Source organism: Otolemur garnettii, unplaced genomic scaffold (genome assembly GCF_000181295.1).
Source record: "Otolemur garnettii isolate 467f Iridium unplaced genomic scaffold, OtoGar3 scaffold00101, whole genome shotgun sequence".
In the NCBI taxonomy this organism is placed as follows: Eukaryota; Metazoa; Chordata; class Mammalia; order Primates; family Galagidae; genus Otolemur; species Otolemur garnettii.
In genome coordinates, this window is record NW_003852496.1 from 6,578,201 (window position 1) to 6,599,733 (window position 21,533).

Genomic DNA, 21,533 nt, shown 5'->3' on the forward strand with positions numbered 1-21,533 from the left:
CTGGGAAAAATTTTTTTCTTTTAAGATGGAGTCTCACTCTGTCACCCTGCATAAAATGTTGTGGCATCATCATAGCTCACTACAACCTCTTGCCTCAGCTTCCAGAGTAGCTAGGACTACAGGTGCCTGCCACCGCGCATGGAGAGGTTTTCTATTTTTAGTAGAGGCGTGGTCTCCTCTTGCTCAGGCTCGTCTCAAACTCCTGAGCTCAAGCATCCTACCTGCCTCAGTCTTCCAGAGTGCTAGGATTACAGGCGTGAGCCATCAGGATTGGCAGAGAAATTATTTTGAAAGTTGTTATCTTTTTTTAAAGTAAAATAAAGTACCCTATAATTTATATCCTAATCATCAAAGGGAAGGTTACATTAGTTTTAAAATTTATAACAAATATGTTCGTCGAATCTCAATGTTATAGGAAAAACCTAACTGAATGATTTATAAAGGAGTCAATTCTTTACTTTAGCTTAGTTTTTAAAATGCGCTTATGCTGGGTGCAGTGGTGCAGGCCTGTAGTCCCAACTACTCAAAAGGCAGACATGGGAGGATCACTTGAGCTCAGGCGTTCAGGCCAGCCTGGGCAACACAGCAAGATCCCATCTCTTAAAAAAATAAAAAAATTTTAAGTTAAAAAAAATGCCCTTAGCCTAAACTATTTTATTACCCAGTTCATTTATAAAAAGCAGTTCTGAATAGGAAATATTTACTAGTCAAAAATTTTAACACCTAAATGATTTCATTAAAACTACAAAGGACATATTTTAAAAATAAGATTAATACCAATGACTTGACAACAGGACTTAAGATCAAAATTACTACTTCAAAAAACTATAAAAATGTGTGCAAGTGCCCATTTGACTGAAAAAGCAATATTATCCACAGAAGTAGTTTTATCAGGATTCTGCAGATACCAGCTTTACTAACAAACAGTGGCCCATGCAACAATCACTCGGCAAGTTACGTGCACCTCTGGTGGCCTAGGAAGTGGGTCTTTCTTTCTGGTTTATTTTCACTTTGAGCTTTCCCCTAAAGGTGGTGTCTAGACAGGGTAATGAACTGATAGCATTTAAGATGACTCAGGAAGACTTCTGAGCACTCAGTGGGATTAACCCCTGGTCTAGAAATGATGGACTGTTGAATGACCACCATAATTGAAACTTGTGTTTATCTTCATTACTTAAAGAAAAACAAAAAAATGTGTTTTTAAAACACACCGGTCAATCCAACACCTGGGTGCTTTTCTACCCAGGGCTGAGAATGGGTATTTAAGAAAGCGACTGTCTCTACACTGGGAGAATTCTGAACCTACAGTCTTCAATAACGTTTAGCTACGTGTCACATCAAGATCAAAGTTCCATCCAAAGAGCTTTAACTACACATAACCTAATAAACCATTTACACTTTCTCCAGCCCAGGCTGCTTCAGATTTGGACCCTGGAGCGACATCACTCACAATCATCAAACTACCCTAAATTGCTGGGCAATTGATCAGAACATATAGATCTGATACAGGTGTATAAATTATATTTTTATGGCACCAAAACACACATATGAAAACTTTTAAATTCAGGCAACTAAGCAGGCCAGATGCCTACATATTTGGGAAGACTAACATTGTCTAGGAGGCACAGAACAGCTGGTAGAAAAGTGAAAAATTCAGTGACTTAGGTTGTTTGATTATTTGGAATCAGAATGTTCAAAGTCGAAAGGACATTGTGATCGTTTGACTTCGGCTACTGTCCAACAATATTCTCTAGGGCTGTTGGGGCTCCTGGATGGTTACTCTGGAAGCCTCCTTCAAAGCTGTAAGCGTGTGGCCAAGGAGAACTAACTACGTCAAGTGGCCTACACAGAGACCAAAGACAGAAACGAAAGCAGAGAATGGAGTCAGTTTTCTTGGGGGGATGTTCACGGCTTCCTGTGCACACTGGAAACAGCTCCATGCTGATTTGGGTTAAAACACCAGAAGCTTCTTTTGACAACATAAATTAGCCTTCTATGGGAATGAAAACCTTGTAACTGTTGCCTTCACAGGGGCCAAAGCAATGGATTTCAAGTGGTAACTACAATGTTCTAGAAAACTTTGTATTTAGAAATGTTTTCTCCATCAGGGTCACAGGCAAAACAAGTCACAACCCAGTTGTTGAATTTGATGTTTTCTCTTTTGTGCTACCAACAAATTCCCATAAAAACCCCTCAGAAGGGGTTTTCTCATCAGGCATGAAATCATTTAAGTGTTGAACGGGGTCCGTGTCTGATGTCATAACATTTAAATCCTTGCCTTTGCTGATCTGAACACTCCCTATCGAGACTGCCCTCTCCCTAAATGGAATAAGTGAAGTCACAAGCTGACCTTATTATCAAGTTTATGATAGCTTTCTTTGACTCTTCTGGAAGGAGAAAATTTTACCATCCATATTACATAGGTTGGGCCTTAAGTAATGTTTGCATTTAAACAATGGGCAATAAGCAATAAAAGAGATTTATTTCATGGGAATGTGCCCAGGGCCTGTGAGCAACAGGAAATACACCAACATGTGGAGTGCCTGTGAGGTAACAGGAATTCTATTTTACATGAATGTGTGAAGTGACAATTTTTTAAAAGACAAAAAATAGTGTTAAAAGTGGAACTGGCCCCAGTGTGCTAGGCTGTCTCAGGGACGGTAATCTCAAAGTCAGTGATTTCTTCATAAGCATGAAATAAGTTTATTGCAACTTGATTGCATCACCTAAAATACAGCCCTTGACTTGAAAACTTGCCCTTATGTTTTATGGGGTCTGAAATAAAAAGGAAACTGATGGAATTAAACCAGCAAGTTATTTTGCAACCCATGACTGCAGCTGTACACTGCTATCCAGCATGTGTAGTCAATTGTTGAGAAAAGTTGGACCAAATCTCCATCCTGTTCAGGATTGTTGATAGCTCTGTTCAAGACATATTCTTGCCTTTTGTGTAATTGCCATGATACAGATACAATTCTGTAAACTTTTTTAAAGGGTAGGGTATCACTAACTTAAGGATTCCCAAATATCTTGATGGTTTCAACTGGGGAAAAACAAACATCTGCACGATAGAACAGAAATTTAATGATCTCCGATGCTTTCAAGTCCATACAGATAAAGGTTTATTCAATGATTATCCTCTTATCAGATTGGTTTTGAGAGAGGTGAAAGCAGAAGAAAGAAAAAATAAGGTATCGAATGAAGTGAAATTCAGATTTAATTAGATTGCTTAGGCAGTTTTTGTTTCTTGGGTCTATTCAAAGAACTGACTAATACTGAGCAAACAGAATACTATCAAATTATATCTCAAACTTATTTTATGAGCCAGTCAACCAATTAGAACCAAATGCTGATGAGGAATTATTTCTTCCAGCAGGCCTATCCTCCCTGATTTTACAAGTTAGTTCTATAGTTCAAGAAAACTTAGGTCTCCTTGGGTCTTGTATATTATTTCCCTTAAGCTTGATTTTATTTATTTTTACTGAAAGGCTATGTATAATAGTGAAAAATGATAAAGAACCTAACTGTCCAACAACAGGAAAATGATTAAGTTGTGGCATATCTAAATCATAGGAATGATAGGTAGCAAATTAACAATCCTTACTGAGAGTAGCTAAAAACATGCCATGATGTTAAAATAAAGATATAAGATGACGTTAAACTTATCAACTGTGCGTTTACACTGGCCTGTTTTTAGATACAGGTTTAAAAAGTAGAAAGTTCTATTCTCTTCTGGTTTTGACATTGAATTCTGGGGCAGTTTAAAATATTTTCTTTGGCTTGGTGCGTGTGGCTCAAGAGGCTAAGGCGCCAAACACATACACCTAAGGTGGCGGGTTTGAATCCCCAGCCCGGGCCCGCCAAACACAATGATGGCTGCAACCAAAAAATGGCCAGGCGTTGTGGCGGGCGCCTGTAGTCCCAGCTACTTGGGAGGCTGAGGCAGGAGACTCGCTTGAGCCCAGGAGTTGGAGGTTGCTGTGAGCTGTGATGCCATGGCACTCTACCCAGGGGGATAGCTTGAGGCTCCGTCAAAAAAAAAAAAATTTCCTTTTTCCTCCCGACAGCATAGTGTCACACTCGTCTTTGCATCATACACAGAAAAATAAAATTAAATCTAAGTTCTTTTATGTTCCTTAAAAGGTTCATACCCAGAACTCCTCAGAATTTTCTTACATTTAATGTAGAAAGAAACTACGGGTACAAATAAGTAAAATATAATTCTGTTTTTAGTGCTATTAAAGCAGCATAAAAACTGATCACGATTATCATCATTACTTTTATTTTAAAACACTATAGTTTTTTCCATCATCTGGATTTTCAAGTCTCTTCCCCCTTCATGGGAAATGCCCAACCCTAGGAAGATGGATGCCAAACTAAAGGCTTCCAGACACTAACCTAAGTGAGAAATGTTTTATCAGCTTGTAATATTCTGAATTCGACACTATTAGGAGAATAAAAGGTACACAGTTATCTGTGTTCACTTACCGTTATGAGACATCCCCACTGCAAGGCATTTCTGAAACCGACAGTACTGACATTTATTTCTACTTTTTTTATGGATCCGACAGTTCAGATCACACCTATCATAAATAAGCTTCAATCTGATTGTCCTCCGGAAGAAACCCTGCAAAGGGATATGGAAAAAAATGAAGTAAATATTAAGTCTTTGCAATACATGGAAGCAGCAACCTATGGCCAAAGGTGTTCCGGCCTGGGGGTGGGTTCTTGACACGGTTTGACCCTGGTGACTTCAGACAAGTCACTTAACCTCTCTAGAACTCAATTTTCTTTGTTACCGTGTTTCCCCGAAAGTAAGACACTGTCTTATAAATTTATTTTTTCTCAAGAAGACACATAGGGCTTATTTTCAGGGGATATCTTCCTCTCCGCACCGAAATGCATGGCGTGGCTCCCCACGCCCATCACTAGGTCTTATTATCGGGGTAGGGCTTATATTTAATACATGCATAGAAATCCTGCTAGGGCTTATTTTTTGGGTAGGTCTTATTTTGGGGGAAACACGGTACGAAATAAAGAGCTAGAGGATCACCAGGTCCTTTTTTTAGCTCTTAGACGCTTGCTGACCACATCCAGCTGATGTCATTGTATCTTGGCTCTGCACTTGGTTTTCAGCAAGCTCTCAGAAGTGCTCTGGATTTAATGTAATGCAAATACAACACCATGTAATCAGTTCAGTCTCTCCCTGCAAATCATTCCAACAGCATGCCCCGGCCTCTTCATAACTGTGCTAAGCAGTCTGGCAAAGTTATAATCATTTCCCTCTAAAACATGACCAGGGCCAATAAAAATCCACATGTGGATAATTTTTTTGGAATTCTCTCTGTTGCATAATTTCCTGTAGAATTCATTTCATTTATTTATACGGTTGAAAGAGTGCCTCAGACTCTTTGTAGCTTACAGACTGAAAGAGATAATAGGAAATAACGTGAGAAATGATCGATAAATCCCCAGAAAATCTACGGCTATCTCTGAGGATTACGGCACATCCTGCTGCATTCACATCCTTTAGGAAGAAATGGGAACAAAGTCTACTCAGAGATGTTTTCTAACTCCATTCTGGGGGCTCCTCAGATTCTTATCCATTTCTACTGTGTTCATCTCTACGAAACCCGACAGTTAATCCTTTCAAATTTATCTGGCCCCGTTTGGTACAAAACCCACTGAATTAGTGTTGGTTCTGCCACTGACATGCATTTTTGACTTTCTCCAGACTTCTATCTTGAACTCTAGTGTGTTCTACTGCTTACTCGACATTTTCACTTGGATAACGGCCATGCATAACCCAGAGTGTCCCCGACTGAAGCTTGACCTTCCCCTACAAACGCACTCCACTTGCAGACTGCTCCATCTGAAATGATGCAGCTCCATCCTTCCAGTTCATCAAGCCAAAGTCCTCCAAGTCACTCTCGACCTCTTTTGCTCGTGTGGGAAGCTCTTTCTCTAATATAAACTTGCCCATGTTGCCCTTGCGGCCTCCACGTTTTGCTCACCTCACCTTCTCCTCAAGGCTTACCACCCTCCTTCATACCAGGGCCTGCCCTTGCCCCCACCTTTCTTCTGGAACTTTTGATCTGCTTTACTGTGCCATAGTTTTTCATGGTTCCAACAGCACCGTGACTTTCTGACATATCACAGAATTTACTTATTATCTTTAAGTGTTTGTCCCCCCCACCCTGCCCTTCACCTTTCAGTTAAAGAACTGTGAGCTTCACTGGGGCAGGGATTCTCTCTTACACCCTTGGATATAACCCAACCCACTGCTGACAGAGCTCCGTGAAAATCTGTTGGATGAATACACGTGTCACTTAACATTCTTTCTGGGCCTCTCCCCCTTTTCCATCTATAAAGTGGGAAAGCACTCCCATATTTCACCATTTATGATTTTATCGTATCTTTTTGAGATGGAGTCTCACTCTGCCACCCTAGGTACAGTGATGTGGCCTCATAGCTCACAGCAACCTCAGACTCTTGGGTCGAAGTGATTCTCCTGCCTCAGCCTTCTGAGTAACTAGGACTATAGGCATGCACCACGACACCCAGCTAATTTTTCTATTTCAAGTAGAGACAGGGTTTCCCTCTTGCTCAGGCCGGTTTCAAGCTCATGAGCTCAAGCAATCCACCTACTTTGGCCTCCCAGAGTGCTAGGAATGCAGGTGTGAGCCACCGTGCCCGGCTGACTTTTGTCCATGACTGTGATTTTAAACCGTGACTGAGACACGACAAGCCCCATGACCTTGACAAAGTCATCAGTACTCCCAATCTTGTGTTTATCATTCCCTTGCCCTTTAAGAACAAACTGCTTTATCACTTAGTATGTGTAACTAAACAATGCATTGTTTAGCTTTATGCTTGTTCTGAGGCTTTATCAAGCGATATACTAAACATAGCTTTGGGGACTACTCTTTTTTTTTTTTTTAACAATTTGGGATTAGGTTTCTATGATTTATCCACCTTTTAGTGAGAAGCTCTGATTTGTTAATTTTCAAAATTATACAATATTGCATTTTATGAGTGCGCTACAGTTTATTAATCTATTGGCATGTTGATGGACGTTCAAATTGTTGCTGATTTTTTGCTCTGATGAGCAGTGCTTCTGTAAATATTCTTGCAAATATTTCACCATGCACATGTGTGAGAGTTACTCAGATTGTGTGCTATTTGAATGCTAAATTTTAAAAGAAAACCGCAGATTATTTTCCAAAGTGGTTGTATCAGTTTATACGCTCCCACAAGCAGTTTATGGATAGTCTAGCCTCTCCCACCCCTGGTGCTGTCAGATTTAAATTTTTGACAATCTAGTATGTGCAAAATAGAATATGATTTCAACTTGTATGTCCCTTACTTCCCAGTTTTTTTTTTTTTTTTTTTTTGAGACAGAGCCTCAAGCTGTCCCCTTGGGTAGAGTGCTGTAGCATCACAGCTCACAGCAACCTCCAACTCCTGGGCTCAAGCAAGTCTCCTACCTCCGCCTCCCAAGTAGCTGGGACCACAGGCGCCCGCCACAACGCCCGGCTATTTTTTGGTTGCAGCCGTCGTTGTTGTTTGGTGGGTCCGGGTTGGATTTGAACCCACCACCTTAGGTGTATGTGGCTGGTGCCTTAGCCACTTGAGCCACAGGCGCCGAGCCTACTTCTCAGTTTCTAACTGTATTTTCTTTAAATTGAATTGTCATTAAGTAATTAATTTATTATTTTTTTTTGAGACACAGTGTTACTCTGTCATCCTGGGTAGAGTGCCATGGCATTATTATTCTCAGCAATTTCCAACTCCTGGGCTCCCTCCTGCCTCAGCCTCCCAAGTAGCTGGCACTACAAGTGCCCACCACAATATGACTAATTTTTATCTATTTTTAGTAGAGACAGGGTCACGCTCTTGCTTAGGTGGGTTTCAAATCTCTGAGCTCAAGCAATCCACCTGCCTCAGCCTCCCAGAGTGCTAGGATTATAGGCAATGGGCCTTAAATTGAATCGAATTATATATATATGTTTTTAAATTGAATTTTCTAGATGTTAATCAGTTTCTTTTATAGCTGTTGCAACTCTTTTCTCCTCTCTGTGGCTTAGATCCTTGAAACATACTTTTTCAGTCTCGCTTTTCCTTTTAACATGGAAACCTTCCCATTTTGCTCTCATTCTTGGCCATAACTGGGTCCTCGGTTATTCTCTCCCAATACTTTGCGTTCCATGATCTTTGTGCTTCCAGGGCTGCTGTTGAGAGGCTCCTGCCCGCTCATGTCCAAGGTCATCCTTCTCTTCTCTTCGGTTGCTTTTCTAAGCTCCATTTGTTCCCACTACTAGACGTTCTTATTCTCGTCTCCGCATTTCTGAACTTCTGTTTTATATTCTCCATTTTCTTCTCACTGATCACTCACTAATATTGATTACGAAAGTAAAAATCAGAACAGCAGACCAGTAACACAAAAAATATATAATTACATTGGCCAAAGTAAAAACGAACACTTTCCACCAACGTTCTTTAGTGAGGACCACTCTGCATGATCCCCCCACTGCTCTGTGAAGACGACAGACCTTCTTGTGCTCAAACATCTTGCCAACCCTTCAAGAACTGAAAGAACCTTCAAATCCCAGAAAGTGCTAGATGGGACATATTCCTTAAGATATTGTTGGCCTTATTCTCAGTAATTTTTTTTTTTTTTTGCATACCTCTTTCAGTTCAGTAATCTTTTCTTCTGCTATGTTGGATTTTTATTTCAATAATAATTTTTTTAACTTTTAGAAGATGACAAGGCTTATTTTCAAAGCCTCCTGGTCATTCCTGACAGTCTACTGTTGTTTGTTCACTGCTGCGATCCTGTCCTTTCTTCAAATAATTCAGACATAGCTGTTCCATATTCTGTATTGGCAATCCCAATATGTATCTGCTTTCCCTGCTAGGGGCAACGAAATCTCCTTCAGTGTTTCTGTCTCCCATGAGAATCCTGGCTTAATTCTGAAGCCCTCAACTCAGCTCCTCACTGATGATTCAGAAAATGGGACTGTTTTTAGGGCACCTCAGCGCCTCTCCTGGCATCTTCCATAAGGAAAACCCTGCCCCTCTGTGTGTGCGTGCAGTTCACAGAGCAGGGCCTGGGATTCATTTGTCTGTTTCGTTTTATTTCCCTGAAGTTGTTCGGGAGAGTTTTTCTTACCTCTTGTGAGATCAGCAATGTCTCAAAAGAAGATGCCCTGTGTAGATTCAGCTGCAAGTTGAAGGCTCTTTAATTCTCAAAAGTTTCTGAGGACCTTTAAATATCAAAAAAGTGTTTTTTCTTGCAGAAGGCTACCGTATGGAACTGTTCTCACTGATAAATGTTGGTGAGAAATTCTGATTTTTACCATTAGGGTCGTATATATTTCACAATATTTCTTGACTTCTCTCACTTTCACTTTTTAAAACTAATATTTGTGACTGAAAATGGCCCCTGGCGAGCTGACAGGTGGATGGGCCATGGAGCCCTCAGTTACTCCACATGCTAAGGAGGAAGGGTTTTTAACACGATAATCATGTCACTTAAGTTTAGCTTTATAATGCAAATGTTTACTTGACTCATCGATGCCTTTCACGCGTATATCATATTCTTTCTATGATGATTCTAGGTCTTTCAACATTAAAGAACAATCATTCTGAATATCATTTATGTACATAAAATCTTCAACTGGATATATACAGAACCCAGCAAACACCCTGAAACTTGCTTTTGCATTTTTTTTTTACACTGAATTCATGATCACCAATTGTTTTCTTGTTATTTGACTCAGGAATCTAGAGAGAAGACACAAGGATATTACTGAGTCTTTTTCTGTAAAATAATTTTTGATTTGAAGAACGAAGCCAGCTTCTCCCAAGACTTCTCCCAAGTCTTCATATTACTGATTTAAAAAAAAAGTCCCAATATGAAGACTTCTCCCAAGTCTTCATATTACTGATTTTAAAAAAAACAAAACACTCTTTCACAACCTTCTTTATTCGTTCAGAGTTCCTAAAAGAATGCATTTAAAATAACTTACTCTTCTGATGATCACGAAATCTGTTAACTGGAGTGATGAGGACGCCTCCGTCACCATTTCAGAAAATTGTTTTGTGTATGTATTTATTCTAAAGTCCTCACATTTACCTGTAGGAAAGTGAATCCTACTTTTGTTTTGTTTTTGTATCATTTAAAAAATTTCTCCAGCCTCTTCTCACTAGCTTTACTTATAATGAAACTTCGGGGGGGGGGGGGACGGATGATACCTAAGAATGGTATTGTCAATTTTACAGCGAGATTAAAAATCCCATGTTGAACCTGCAGCCTGTTTCCCCATGAAGTGGTCTCACCCATAATCCATGAGCTACCACTGGCAGGTGGAAAGGGATGAAAACCTTTCCTGAGATTAGGCCCTCTGTAGAAACACAAGGGTAGATTACACTGTATTGCATGGTAGACTGTGTTCATTTGTATCTCAGGGTAGCCTACGGTTCTAAAATGATCGTTCGCTAAAGATGCAAGAACAGGATGAAACATACTAGAGAAAAAGACGAATGCCCAGTTTATAGGCAATATCCAAACGATAGCTGTGCAAGCTCTAAAGCATATACATCTATCTCTCAGTAGCTAAAGGTTTTATTTTACGGACGTTTGCAATATGAACACCCCCAAGAATCTGTCACTATTTCACTTCGATCCAAACCCAATCTATTCATTCCCATCTGTTTGACTGAATTTTGGCAAGAATCACTAAAATAAACCTTTTCCACCTGCACTGTAAAATCGTTTAAGGAGACCTACCAACAGTTGCCTTACGCCACACAACTTAATTATGGGTATAATTCACGTTCTACGGAAACGGCAACGTTAAACTGCCAAAGCACCATTCAGAAAATAAAGACGGATGAGTTGCTAATTTCACCTTCCTGGCTTTGCACTGAGTCCTGGTTGTGAGCTGAGGAGGAGACATCACTGATCACTGAAAGCCACCGCGGTATTCAGAATGTGGCAGCAACTCTGTGAGTTCCAAAGTAGTCAAGAGTAACTGTGTCCCTTCAGGCTCCCTGTCTCATGTACCAGTGGGACTCAGGCCTTTTGGTCTCAGGACCCCTCCCCTCTCTTAAAGATTACGGAAGACTTCAAAGGTCTTTTGTCTAGGTGGGCTGCCTCTACTGACGTTTGTCACACTGAAATTAAAACTGAGAAATTATTCTGCACAAGAACATATAAGCAAACATTTCATTAGCCACTAGAGCTGTGTCATCAGCCCAGGACACGGAGCTTCCAGGACACCACACTTATGCTCCTGAGAGACTGAGAGTGGAAAGGTAAGTAACAATTTCTTATGATTATGAAAATAGTTTCATCTTCGTGGAGGCCTTGAAAAATATTTCAGACCACACTCGGAGAACTGCTGACTTATATTTGGAGAAGCCAGATGATATTGAGGCATTCTTCTCATTCTCGTCTTTGTACAGATGTCTGTTTTCCCTTCCCAGGTGAGCATAATTTCCTTTGCATTTTGGTCTAGGAATTTTGTAATCCACACTTTGGACGGTTTGTGAATTACTGCAGGTTGGTTTACAATACTATTCGTTTCTTCTATTTTTTTTTTTTCTTTTTCTTTTTTTAATCCGTGGCAGGTTCAGGACCCCCCTGCATTTTTCAGGTTTTATTAAATGCTTCTCCATCTCTGCCTTCTACCCTCCCAGTCCTAACTGGCAGGGACTTGGATTTCTTTCTTTCTCTTCTCTCTTCTTTTTGCTACTTTCCTTCTTTGCTGGCTTCTATTTTTTAAGTTTTGGTGCCTCAGAACTTCGATTTATTACTGTCACCAACTACTGACAATGTTTATGCGTTCCCATTTTCCGCCATTCTCAGTCATCTGAGCTCTCCACAAACAAGTGAGTAACAGGTTTATGGTGGAACAATTTAAAGGTTCTAATTGTGTAAATACTTCGCCAGATAATATCAAACAGTAACCAGTTAGTTAGTCTTGCTTGGAAACTTAACCTGTTATGCTGCTTTTATTTATTTGCTAGTGTAAATTATCAACGTGATCACAACCGAATGAGTTCTTCAGTTACATAGGGCCCAGAATTTAGCAAAAACTTAAACAAGTATAAATCTCACTCAAAAAAAAGACGTGTTCTTACTACTCCTCAAGGTCTTAGATAATTTTATATCTTATGATTTCATACAAGATCACAATTTTTTTTCCAGTTTGGTTTTAATCACAGAATAAATGGGTTTTAGTGTTTTAACTAAAAGCATCTCTTGGTAGGAAGTAATGCAAGGAGTCATTTTGAAATTAAAGAGCTTAGAGATGAAGGAGGCCTTGGGCAGCCAATTGGAGGGACAGAGTGTGTCTGTCACCGGCCAGTGACTTTAGCAAGTGGCAAAGCTGCCTACTAGCTTGTCTCTTCACTAGCCAGGATTAGGACGCGTTTATAGTAATCAGCTGAATTGAAGGGACTTTAGAGATCATCCAATTCAACTCTTTTATTTTATAAATGCAAAAACGTAGGTAGAATGTGGTCAAATACTGGTGTATGCAAAATATCTCATACCCTGCATGAGATCTGCTGCCTAGTAAAAATTCGGTAAAAATCAGTTTCCTCTTGTGGCCCATCATCCGGATAAAAACCCAGATGTCCTAACTCTTTCCTAACTGTTGTTCTGTTTCTTTATTCCAAACAGAGAGCCCAACAGAGGCAGTGTTTATTTTATAAGGTAAATGTTTATGAATAATTTATTGTGTGCCCTGGAGCATGTAATAAATACTATTTTATTCATTGACTATATTACAACTGTTTTAAAAGATTGCATATTCTTTTAAATATGAGTGGATTAGCATTATTTTCTTAGTAATTAGGCAACCTGTTACTAAGTGTCTGAATTTCCAAAAACACTATTTTTCACAAAGAGGGACAAGCAGTATCTCCTTTCTGAAATTGTCATACCTGCTTGCCTTTACATGGCTCAAAGTGATGCCAGAATAAAGAGGTACAGAACACTGATTCTGGAGTCAATATAAGGAGTCAGAGCCTAGACCTAAATCCACCACTTGCCTTGGGCAAGTCTTACTAATCCATACTTTCTACCTCTGAAATGTGGCCAAAAATAAGGGCAACCAGATAGGACTGCCCTAACGAGCAAAGGATTACAGACATAAGTAACGTGTCACACCTTATATATGTAAAATGAGACATGGTTTAGTGCAAAAAACACGAGTGAATCCAGAAAATCTGGGTCCTGGTGCCGGCTTATCACTTTCTTGCCATGACTCCTTGGAGAAATCACTTTTTTTTTTTTGCATTTTTTGGCCAGAGCTGGGTTTGAACCTGCCACCTCTGGCATATGGAGCCAGTGCCCTATTCTTTTGAGCCACAGGCGCCACCCAGAGAGGTCACCTTTTAAAAAAAACTACAGGATGTGAGGGTGGAAGTAGACTAGTGTCTCAAAGAACCAATTTGGAGAAAAGGATGAAGGGAAAAGGGATCCTACTTTAATCAGTTTTCAAATATTACAGCATTTAAAGAACGGACTTTGACAAAAAAAGTTTGACAATTTTATCTCAATTCCTTGCAGTTTTGCAACCGGAAATGAAAGGACAGGGAAAATTTCATTGAATTCTTTGAAGTTTTTTTTTTTTTTTTTTACCTTGCATCCTTCACAAGCATGAACTCCATAGTGGAACCCAGACGCTTTATCCCCGCAGACACGGCATTCGATTGCCATGAGGGAGTTAGAAGGCTCTTCATGGGGCTTGTTGTAGAGCTGGGTCTTTTCAGAATAGTAAGGTGGGGACGCAGGCTCCATTTTGATTGCGCCTATGTGTTGGAAAAATGTTAGAGGCAAATTATCACGTGAAAAACAGTCCTCAAAAGATAACAGGGCGAGTCGCCAGAGTATACCTCCATGCCGTATTCTTATTATGTCAGTGTAGAAGTGAATGGAACATGAAAAAACAGGGGAGTTAAGGCAAGGAAAGTAATCTTTATAATTACAGGCAAGTCACAACATCTCCGAGCCTCACCTGTAAAAGCAAATGGGGATGGAAACTAAGCGTGTGTCTTTACGACCCCTCGACACCCGGCACTGCCACAGCACAGACACACAACACACACATTTGAGACCAGGAAGCTTGTTCTCTTACAAAAATGCACTGTTAGTTGGCATGCCTCACAATATTAAATGATATATTTTGTTGAAATGTCACATTTTAGAAGTATTTTTAAAAACACTCCCACAAAAGAACATTGCTGTGAAAAGGTTGTGGCATGCTCAGCTTGTAGGTACACGAAAAATAAGAGCCCAGTTGACCCTTAGTGCTGAGTCAGAGGAGGCAGCCTGCAAAATAATCTTTGAGAGAGGCTGGAAGAACCTACAGAAAAGTAAGCCCTACCTTTTGCTGGTTAGGTTCAGGCCTATTAAATTTCCATATTAGGCTCTAACCGAAAACCACACAGATAAATATAACCAAGTGTATTATTATTTAGCTAAAAAACAAAAAAGAAACTAGAAATACAGGAAGTTCTTACTTATCGTCAAGTAATGGTTGTTCAATTACATAGCGGTGGCTTTGGAAAACCAGCATGTCAGCCCACAGGAGATAAAAATCAAGGAAATAGCATCGCAGAAATATATTTTATCTCGAAAAGTGCAGTCCTAGTTTTTCTTGAGTCTGATGTTTGATGCTAATTCGGTTAACGGCATGAAGCTTTATCGATAGGCCACAGCGTTAAAATAGAAATTTGTGCTGAAAAATTGAGTTCAGTATAAACATCTCCAATGACAGATTAGAAAAAAAAAATGGACTACAGTAATTGTAATTTAGTGATGGTAAGTTATATAAGGTGACTTGAAACTGTTACTTATTAACTTATAAAGGGCCAAAAGAATTCAAAGCTTGGATGATGGACTCTTGGCCTGAGTAACAACAGGCAAGGGAATAATTCTAGAAAATTCTCCGAAGGAAGAAGAAAACAAGAAAAGAAAGAAGGGAGAAAGGAAGGAGAGGGGAAACAGGAAAGACTGGCCTGGGCCACCTTCCTTTCTGCATACTGTAGATACCTCATATTTCATGGAATAAATGAATGGTAAATGCCTTGTCTACAAAATTTTGGTCTCTGGAACATTATTTATTCCAGGGTTATGGAGAGGTTAGTCTGATTCCAGTCTTAGTCTGAAAAATGAAAGTAAACATCATACTTTGGTAATCTTGGAGTTTCAGGTCATACTTATAATCAGCAACCATCGGGTCTGCCCTTGTGAATGGGATGTCTTCGTAGTGTGGACTGGAAATGCTGGAGAAGTCAACGGTGGTGAAGGGCTTGACGTCAAAGGCGTGGGGGTGGTCGTCCATCATGGAGAGGTCCACGGAGCTGATCCCAAAGTTGGTGGGCCAGAACGGCATCTCTGTGTCCACCATGATGAGTTCTGAAAGGCAGGGGGGAAAGAAAAAAAGAGTCCCTGTGAAGTTAAGTCCTGGAGAACAGAGCAATCTTCAGAGATACATAGAAAGGGAAGTGAAAGTCTTTGATAAAGTTATCTCTTCTAGGTTATCACAGCGAGAGACGGGAACACAGCCACCTTCTTAGTAGGACCTGGTTGTTTTGACAATAGGAAGGAAGCCGCTGGTCCCTGTGTGGATATCACAGTTGAGAACCCCTCATGGTCCAGATGCACAAAGTATATTCACATAACCGTCCTGACAACAGCCCTGCTCTCATCTTCTACAGAAAATAATTGAGTCTAGTAATGATTCTTTTTATTTATTTAATTTTTTTCTGCCTTTACTGAGGGATCACTGACAAAAAATTTTATATTTCAGGTAGATAAAAAGTGACGTTTTAATATAAGGCGAAATGATGACCACAATCAAACTAACATGTTCATCACTTCACAGGTACCTTAGTGTGTGTGCTGTGAGAACACTGAGGCTCCATTCTCTTCGCAAAGTCCAGTTATAAGGTACAGTATTATTAACCATGTCATGTCACTTCGCTGGACGTTAGGGCTCCAGAACTTATTTATCCTGCATAACTGAAGTTCGAGCCACCATCTCCCCATTTCCCCCACCCTCTAGCCCCTGGCAACTACCGTTATACTCTCTGCTCCTAGGAGTTCAGTTTTTTTGGATTCCGTGTATAAGTGAGTTCTTGCAGGATTCTGTCTTCCTGTGGTTGACTTAGTTCACTTAAGTCTAACATCCTCTGGGTTCATCTGTGTCATTCCAAATGATAAAATTTCCTTATTTGTAAGCCAGAATGATATTCTACTGTGAATATGTGTGTACACACGTATATAAATTAACTGTATTTTTTTATCCATTCATTCATCAACAGATAATCCAACCATTTGCTCCAGATGATACGTGCCACATGCATTTTTCTAAATATCAACTGTCGTTGCAGTAAGTGCAATAAAACCGTGCCTGGTTTTGATTCCAAGTACTCAACGTGAACGCGTGAGCCACTGAGTGTGTAGACTTTGCAACTTTATGCAATAAATATGCGTCTGACTCAGTGTACCTGAAACCGGTTCATTACTCCAAGTGGCCCCCAATAAGCCATCCCCAAGCATTTTAAATGTTAACTCCTCGGTCAAAAACACTAGCGGAGAACTGGGGCTCTGGAGACAAAGGGATAAACTGCTCAGACACTCGAGGGCTCCTGAAATCAGAGGGCCGTGTGCCTTTGCTTGTAGTCCTATCTCCGCTGGCTAACGAAGGTTTGACTCGCAGTGGGTGCTCATCAAACACATATTTATTTATTAAATACTAGATAAGAGCATGACTGACTGAGTTGGCTGTGGAATTTAGTACAAGGGCAGGAGGAAGGAAGGGAGCAAACTGAAACTTCATTCCATGTAGACTATCCCATGTATCCCATCCCATCTGAGACTATTCCCCGCACTTCACAGTTGAGTAAGCTAGGACTTGGGTACGGCGATCTGCCCGAGGTCCACCAGCCAGGAAGAAGATTCAAACCCAGCCCGAAGCTCCATCTATCCTCCTGGCTCTCCTGTGCGTGGGGGAAGGCTACTCTCCCAGGGGTCTCTGGGAACGGGGCTCAGCCTTTTTCCCAGCAAGCAGAAAGCTACAGAGTTTGTTCTCAGTGGCTAATATTCGCATGGGATTACCACGTTCAGTCGATGGTCTTCAGAGGAAAAACAAAATGCCTGGGAAATAGGAAGGGGCAATGATAAGACCAGGCCTGTGAACGTGCTCCGTGGTTTCAAGAACACTCCTTAGGCACCATGTGGGTGCATGTGTCTGAGTATCTACATAAACAAGCACCCAAACAACCTTAAGTTATCTGTGTTACAGTGTAAACACTGCACACCAAAAAGAGGAATGTGTACTGGCGATAGCTTAAAGGTCACACGGGGCCTTAATGACATCCAGGAAAAAGTCTGCGCTCCCGACAACAGGGGCACCCACCCAACTCTGCCCTGTGTTTCAAGATCCCTCCAAACCTACCAAGCCCACGTCACTTCGTTTATTCTGTCCATCTCCTCAGCAGGCTTAAGTTTCGTCTATTTTTCTCAGCACAGCTTCCTTTTATATTAGAGCACATTTCTCCTGTCTAGGTTGTAATATCCACAAAGGGCGATTCAGTGACTACAGGGTGTCCATAAAGTTCATTTTTAATTGCACACAAACTTTTATGGACACCCTGTATTTCTCACTATGCCTACTGCAAAGTTTTCTATATACAAAAGGTTTAGGCCGGGTGTGGTGGCTCACGCCTGTAATCCTATCATCCTGGGAGGCGGAGGCAGGAGGATCCCTTGAGCTTAGGAGTTTGAATAGCCTGAGCAAGAGGGAGACCCTTATCTCTACTAAAAATAGAAAAGTTAGCTGGGCATGATGGCAGGTGCCTGCAGTCCCAGCTACTCAGGGGGCTGAGGCAAGAGGTTCACATGAGCCTAGGAGTTCAAGGTTGCTAGGAGCTATGCTGACACCACAGCACTCTAGCTGGGGCAAAAAAAAAAAAAACCAGGTTGACTGAGTTAAAAGTGGTGTATAAGCCTCTGTATGAACACTGGAAAATGAAAGTAAGGATGAAAAAGTATCTGGGTTGCAGGAGCAACTCATTATTTTACTGGTTTAATTTTGTTTTATTTTTAATCTACAACTTCAAGCACTCTCTGCCAATTGAAGTCATGCTTCTTAACACTGGAATGATATTTCTAGGGTTCATTTATTGTTTTAGGGAAATTTTTAATGAAAAATAGCCATTTATGTGTTAAGGAATAAAATGAAAAGTTCATGTAATTTTTAAGGTGTAACATGAAATCCCTGAAAAAAAAAAATTGTACTTGGAATATATTTTGTGGCTAAAAGGATGTTATTTTTTTACCCCAATAATATCCTTTTTTAAAGTCAAGAACAATTTTAGATTTACATAAAAATTAAGGAGAAAGTACAGTTTCCATGGGCCCCTTCCCTCCCCCCCCCCACATGCAAATTCCCCTGTTAGTAACATTTACACTCCTGTGGTATCCTTCTTACAATGAGCCAATGTTGACACACTGTTATTAACTAAAGCCCGCAGTTGACATTAGGGTTCACCCTTCCTGTCCAAGTTCTGTGGGTTTTGACCAATGTATACTGTCACGCATCTGTCCCCACAGGATCCAAGAGACCCCCTCCCTACACATCCCCGCACTCCAAGAAGGAATGCTGTGTTTTAGGGTCCTCTACTATTACGGGTCTATTGACGGAAAAGCCAGAAAAACATAAAACTATCCAACAGGTCCAAATGTTTTAGACTGTCATTCAGGCTAAATGTGGCCCTCCATGACACAACTCTGAGTTTTCCAGCCTTCTTTTCCCGTGGTCCTCCAGACCTCATCCCTGTGGGTGGCTGTCCCAGTGTGTGCCCAGGTTACTGTGCCCAGGTTACCGCGTCCTGCTTTTCTGGTCCGCTCACGCGGTTCCCTGCAGAGGCTGCGTCTTCTTCCCACACTGCTCTCCCCGCCTCAAGCCTGCTTGTCTCTCAAACCCAGTCCGAATGCCACTGGCCACAAATCCCCCAACATAAAAACACTCTCCTCCTCCACATTCCCGCAGCACTCCGTACCTCTCCTTTAACCAGGATTTGGACAGACACCTCCACATCTGATTTCCAGTTGGAAGCAAAGAGACAGCCTCTTACTACTCATTTCTCCATCTTCCCTTCAGTCTGCATTTGTTTTTTACTAAATTCTTGCCAAGAGAATGAACGTATTTTACAGAGAAGAGTAAAATGAGTTTCCATTTTGGTGTCAGAGACAGAGAAACAAAGATACCCTCTCAAGAGTCTTCGTGTTACTAAGACTTAAGCTCACCCCTCCAAAAGGTTAGTCTTCAATATTATAAATAAGATACGATAGCCCCTACCCTCCTCAACAAAGTGTGTATGTTTTTTCGCTCTTCTTGGTTATGAGAGGAAGATGAGGGTCCATAGCAGCGGTTCTTAACCTGTGGGTCGAGATCCCTTTTTAACAATGAAAAGACACTGTGGCATTAGGAAGGTTGAGAACCACTGACTCTATAGGAACCACTATAGAGAACCACTGACTCTATAGGATTTTCTGATTTTTCTAAGTAGAAAAGATAAAGGAAGAAAGAAATACAGCTGGCCTCTTCATCGCCATGAAAATACTTCCCCAACACACATTTCCCCTTCTCCCTCTCCTTTTATCTGGGGACACCTTGACTAAGCAACATCCCTGCATGGACTATAGTTACGGGAGACACAGTCATTCCCTAGAGGTTTTATTTTATTTTGACTTAGCGATGGGTCCAGGAAGCCTGCTTCTAATTTTGTCTCTAGAAAACATAAGCTACTGTTTGTGCCAAGCTGTAAGTTGAGTAGGTGTTTTTGTTACTCCGTGCAATTACCCGTGAAAGAAGAAATGGACAAAATATTTGCATGACCAACAGCCCTGTGAGCGCGTTAACTTTCCAGCTGAGGGACCCGAGCGGGGTTGCATCAGGGTGCAGCCACCTATTTCACAACTTCAGTGTGTCTGGAGCAGGCGAAAGTCTTTAGGCAGGCCTAGTGAGCAAGGACCTGGATGTGGGCCATTTATCTAAGATCTTCAAACTTGGCTTTCAACTCTGTTATAGTCAACAAGCAGATTTTTCATAATATTCCAAAGTATAATGTATTTTAAAAAAATACAACCAGTTTCAAGAAAAAATAAAGGAACTTCTTTAACCTGATAGGCATAATATTTTGGGATCATGGAAGTGGATTAGAAAAGATGCAATTACAGAATCAAGCCCTAGAACTGAATGGTTTACCTTTAGAGTTTGATGTTGTCCCTTCTGAAGGTGGGGGGAGCTACTATTAGAACAGCTGGGGTGCAAATGCCCAAATCTAACACAGAAAACTTCACAAAAGGCAAAAGGCAAAAGTCAGACTTTGAAAGTGTAAGAGTATATGGGATGCAGGAATATTTTGACCATTTTATATTTTTCTTTGTAAATAAATAACATTAAAATATTTTTGAAATATTTCGATTTTAAGACTAGTCGGATTGCAAGCCACGTTAATAAGATTCAATGATACTTATTGTTATTAAAAAACGTTATTTTCATGTATTCTTCTTCGTGTTTCTTTAAATAATTTTGCTAAAAATACAAAGCAAAACTTTATTTGCTTTTATTAAAGATGATACTTCAATCTATAAAAAAAGGATAGCTGGGGAAATGCTGTATCTCCTTAATATTTACATTAGCTAATATTCAGAGAGTCCTAAATTTCTTCCTGACTGGCCTGCTCTATATTAAACAACAATTCATTTGGACAAAACTTCACTGAACACCCATGAAGTGCCAACTGGCATGGGGGCTGGCACGGGCCATGAAGAGTCGCTCCAAGGGGAAGTTTGATGAGAGAAATGCGTAAAGCTGGGCAATGAGCATGTGTACCCGAAAAGTCTTTCACGGATTCTCTAACGCTAAGCAGCCTTATTGGAAAGGACCTTAGAGAGACACTTAGCCCCTGAGTTTTCAGTCTCTTCCCATCAGTTTCAGTTTGACGTCCCGGTGCTCACAGTTCCAACTTGCTTATTCAGCCTCTCCTTCCGGATTCATGCAGATCACTCTGCAGCGGCCACTGGCCTGGGAAATTTGCAAATTCCTCTGCTATCAGGGTAGCTGACATTGGAGACAAAATCATCCAGCAGGGCGGCGCCTGCGGCTCAAAGGAGTAGGGCGCCAGCCCCACATGCCAGAGGTGGTGGGTTCAAACCCAGCCCCAGCCAAAAACTGCAAAAAAAAAAAAAAAAAAAAAAAAAAAAATCATCCAGCAATATTAGGTCTTTTTGAGAATATCTAAGGTCCTCCTTTGAACAAATTACCAAAATGGGGCAAAGTGATTTGTCCATGGATATGGAGGGAGGCTGCTGGAACGAGAACCCAGCTAGTCTGTTTCCTGGCCTGGTGTATCAGCACTGCAGGACCAGGGGTTGCTATATGTAACATGTATTGAAAAAAGGGCTTTTAACGTATGCCAGTTTTCATAGATCTAAGTTTGGGGGT

At 40.7% G+C, this 21,533-nt stretch overlaps 1 protein-coding gene across 3 annotated transcripts in view; it reads right to left on the reverse strand.

Annotated features, from left to right (window-relative positions):
* The window catches only part of PPARG (peroxisome proliferator activated receptor gamma), a 140,022-nt gene that overhangs the window by 38,555 nt on the left and 79,934 nt on the right, over positions 1–21,533 (reverse strand). For all 3 annotated transcript variants that reach the window (XM_023516962.1, XM_023516961.1, XM_003796243.3), the window contains 3 exons: positions 15,206–15,433; positions 13,655–13,824; positions 4,489–4,627 (listed from right to left, as the gene is read on the reverse strand). In XM_023516962.1, coding sequence (XP_023372730.1) covers positions 4,489–4,627; positions 13,655–13,824; positions 15,206–15,425 — 529 coding nt within the window. In that variant the 5' untranslated portion in view covers positions 15,426–15,433. Of the gene's footprint in view, positions 1–4,488; positions 4,628–13,654; positions 13,825–15,205; positions 15,434–21,533 lie in introns of those variants that run through there.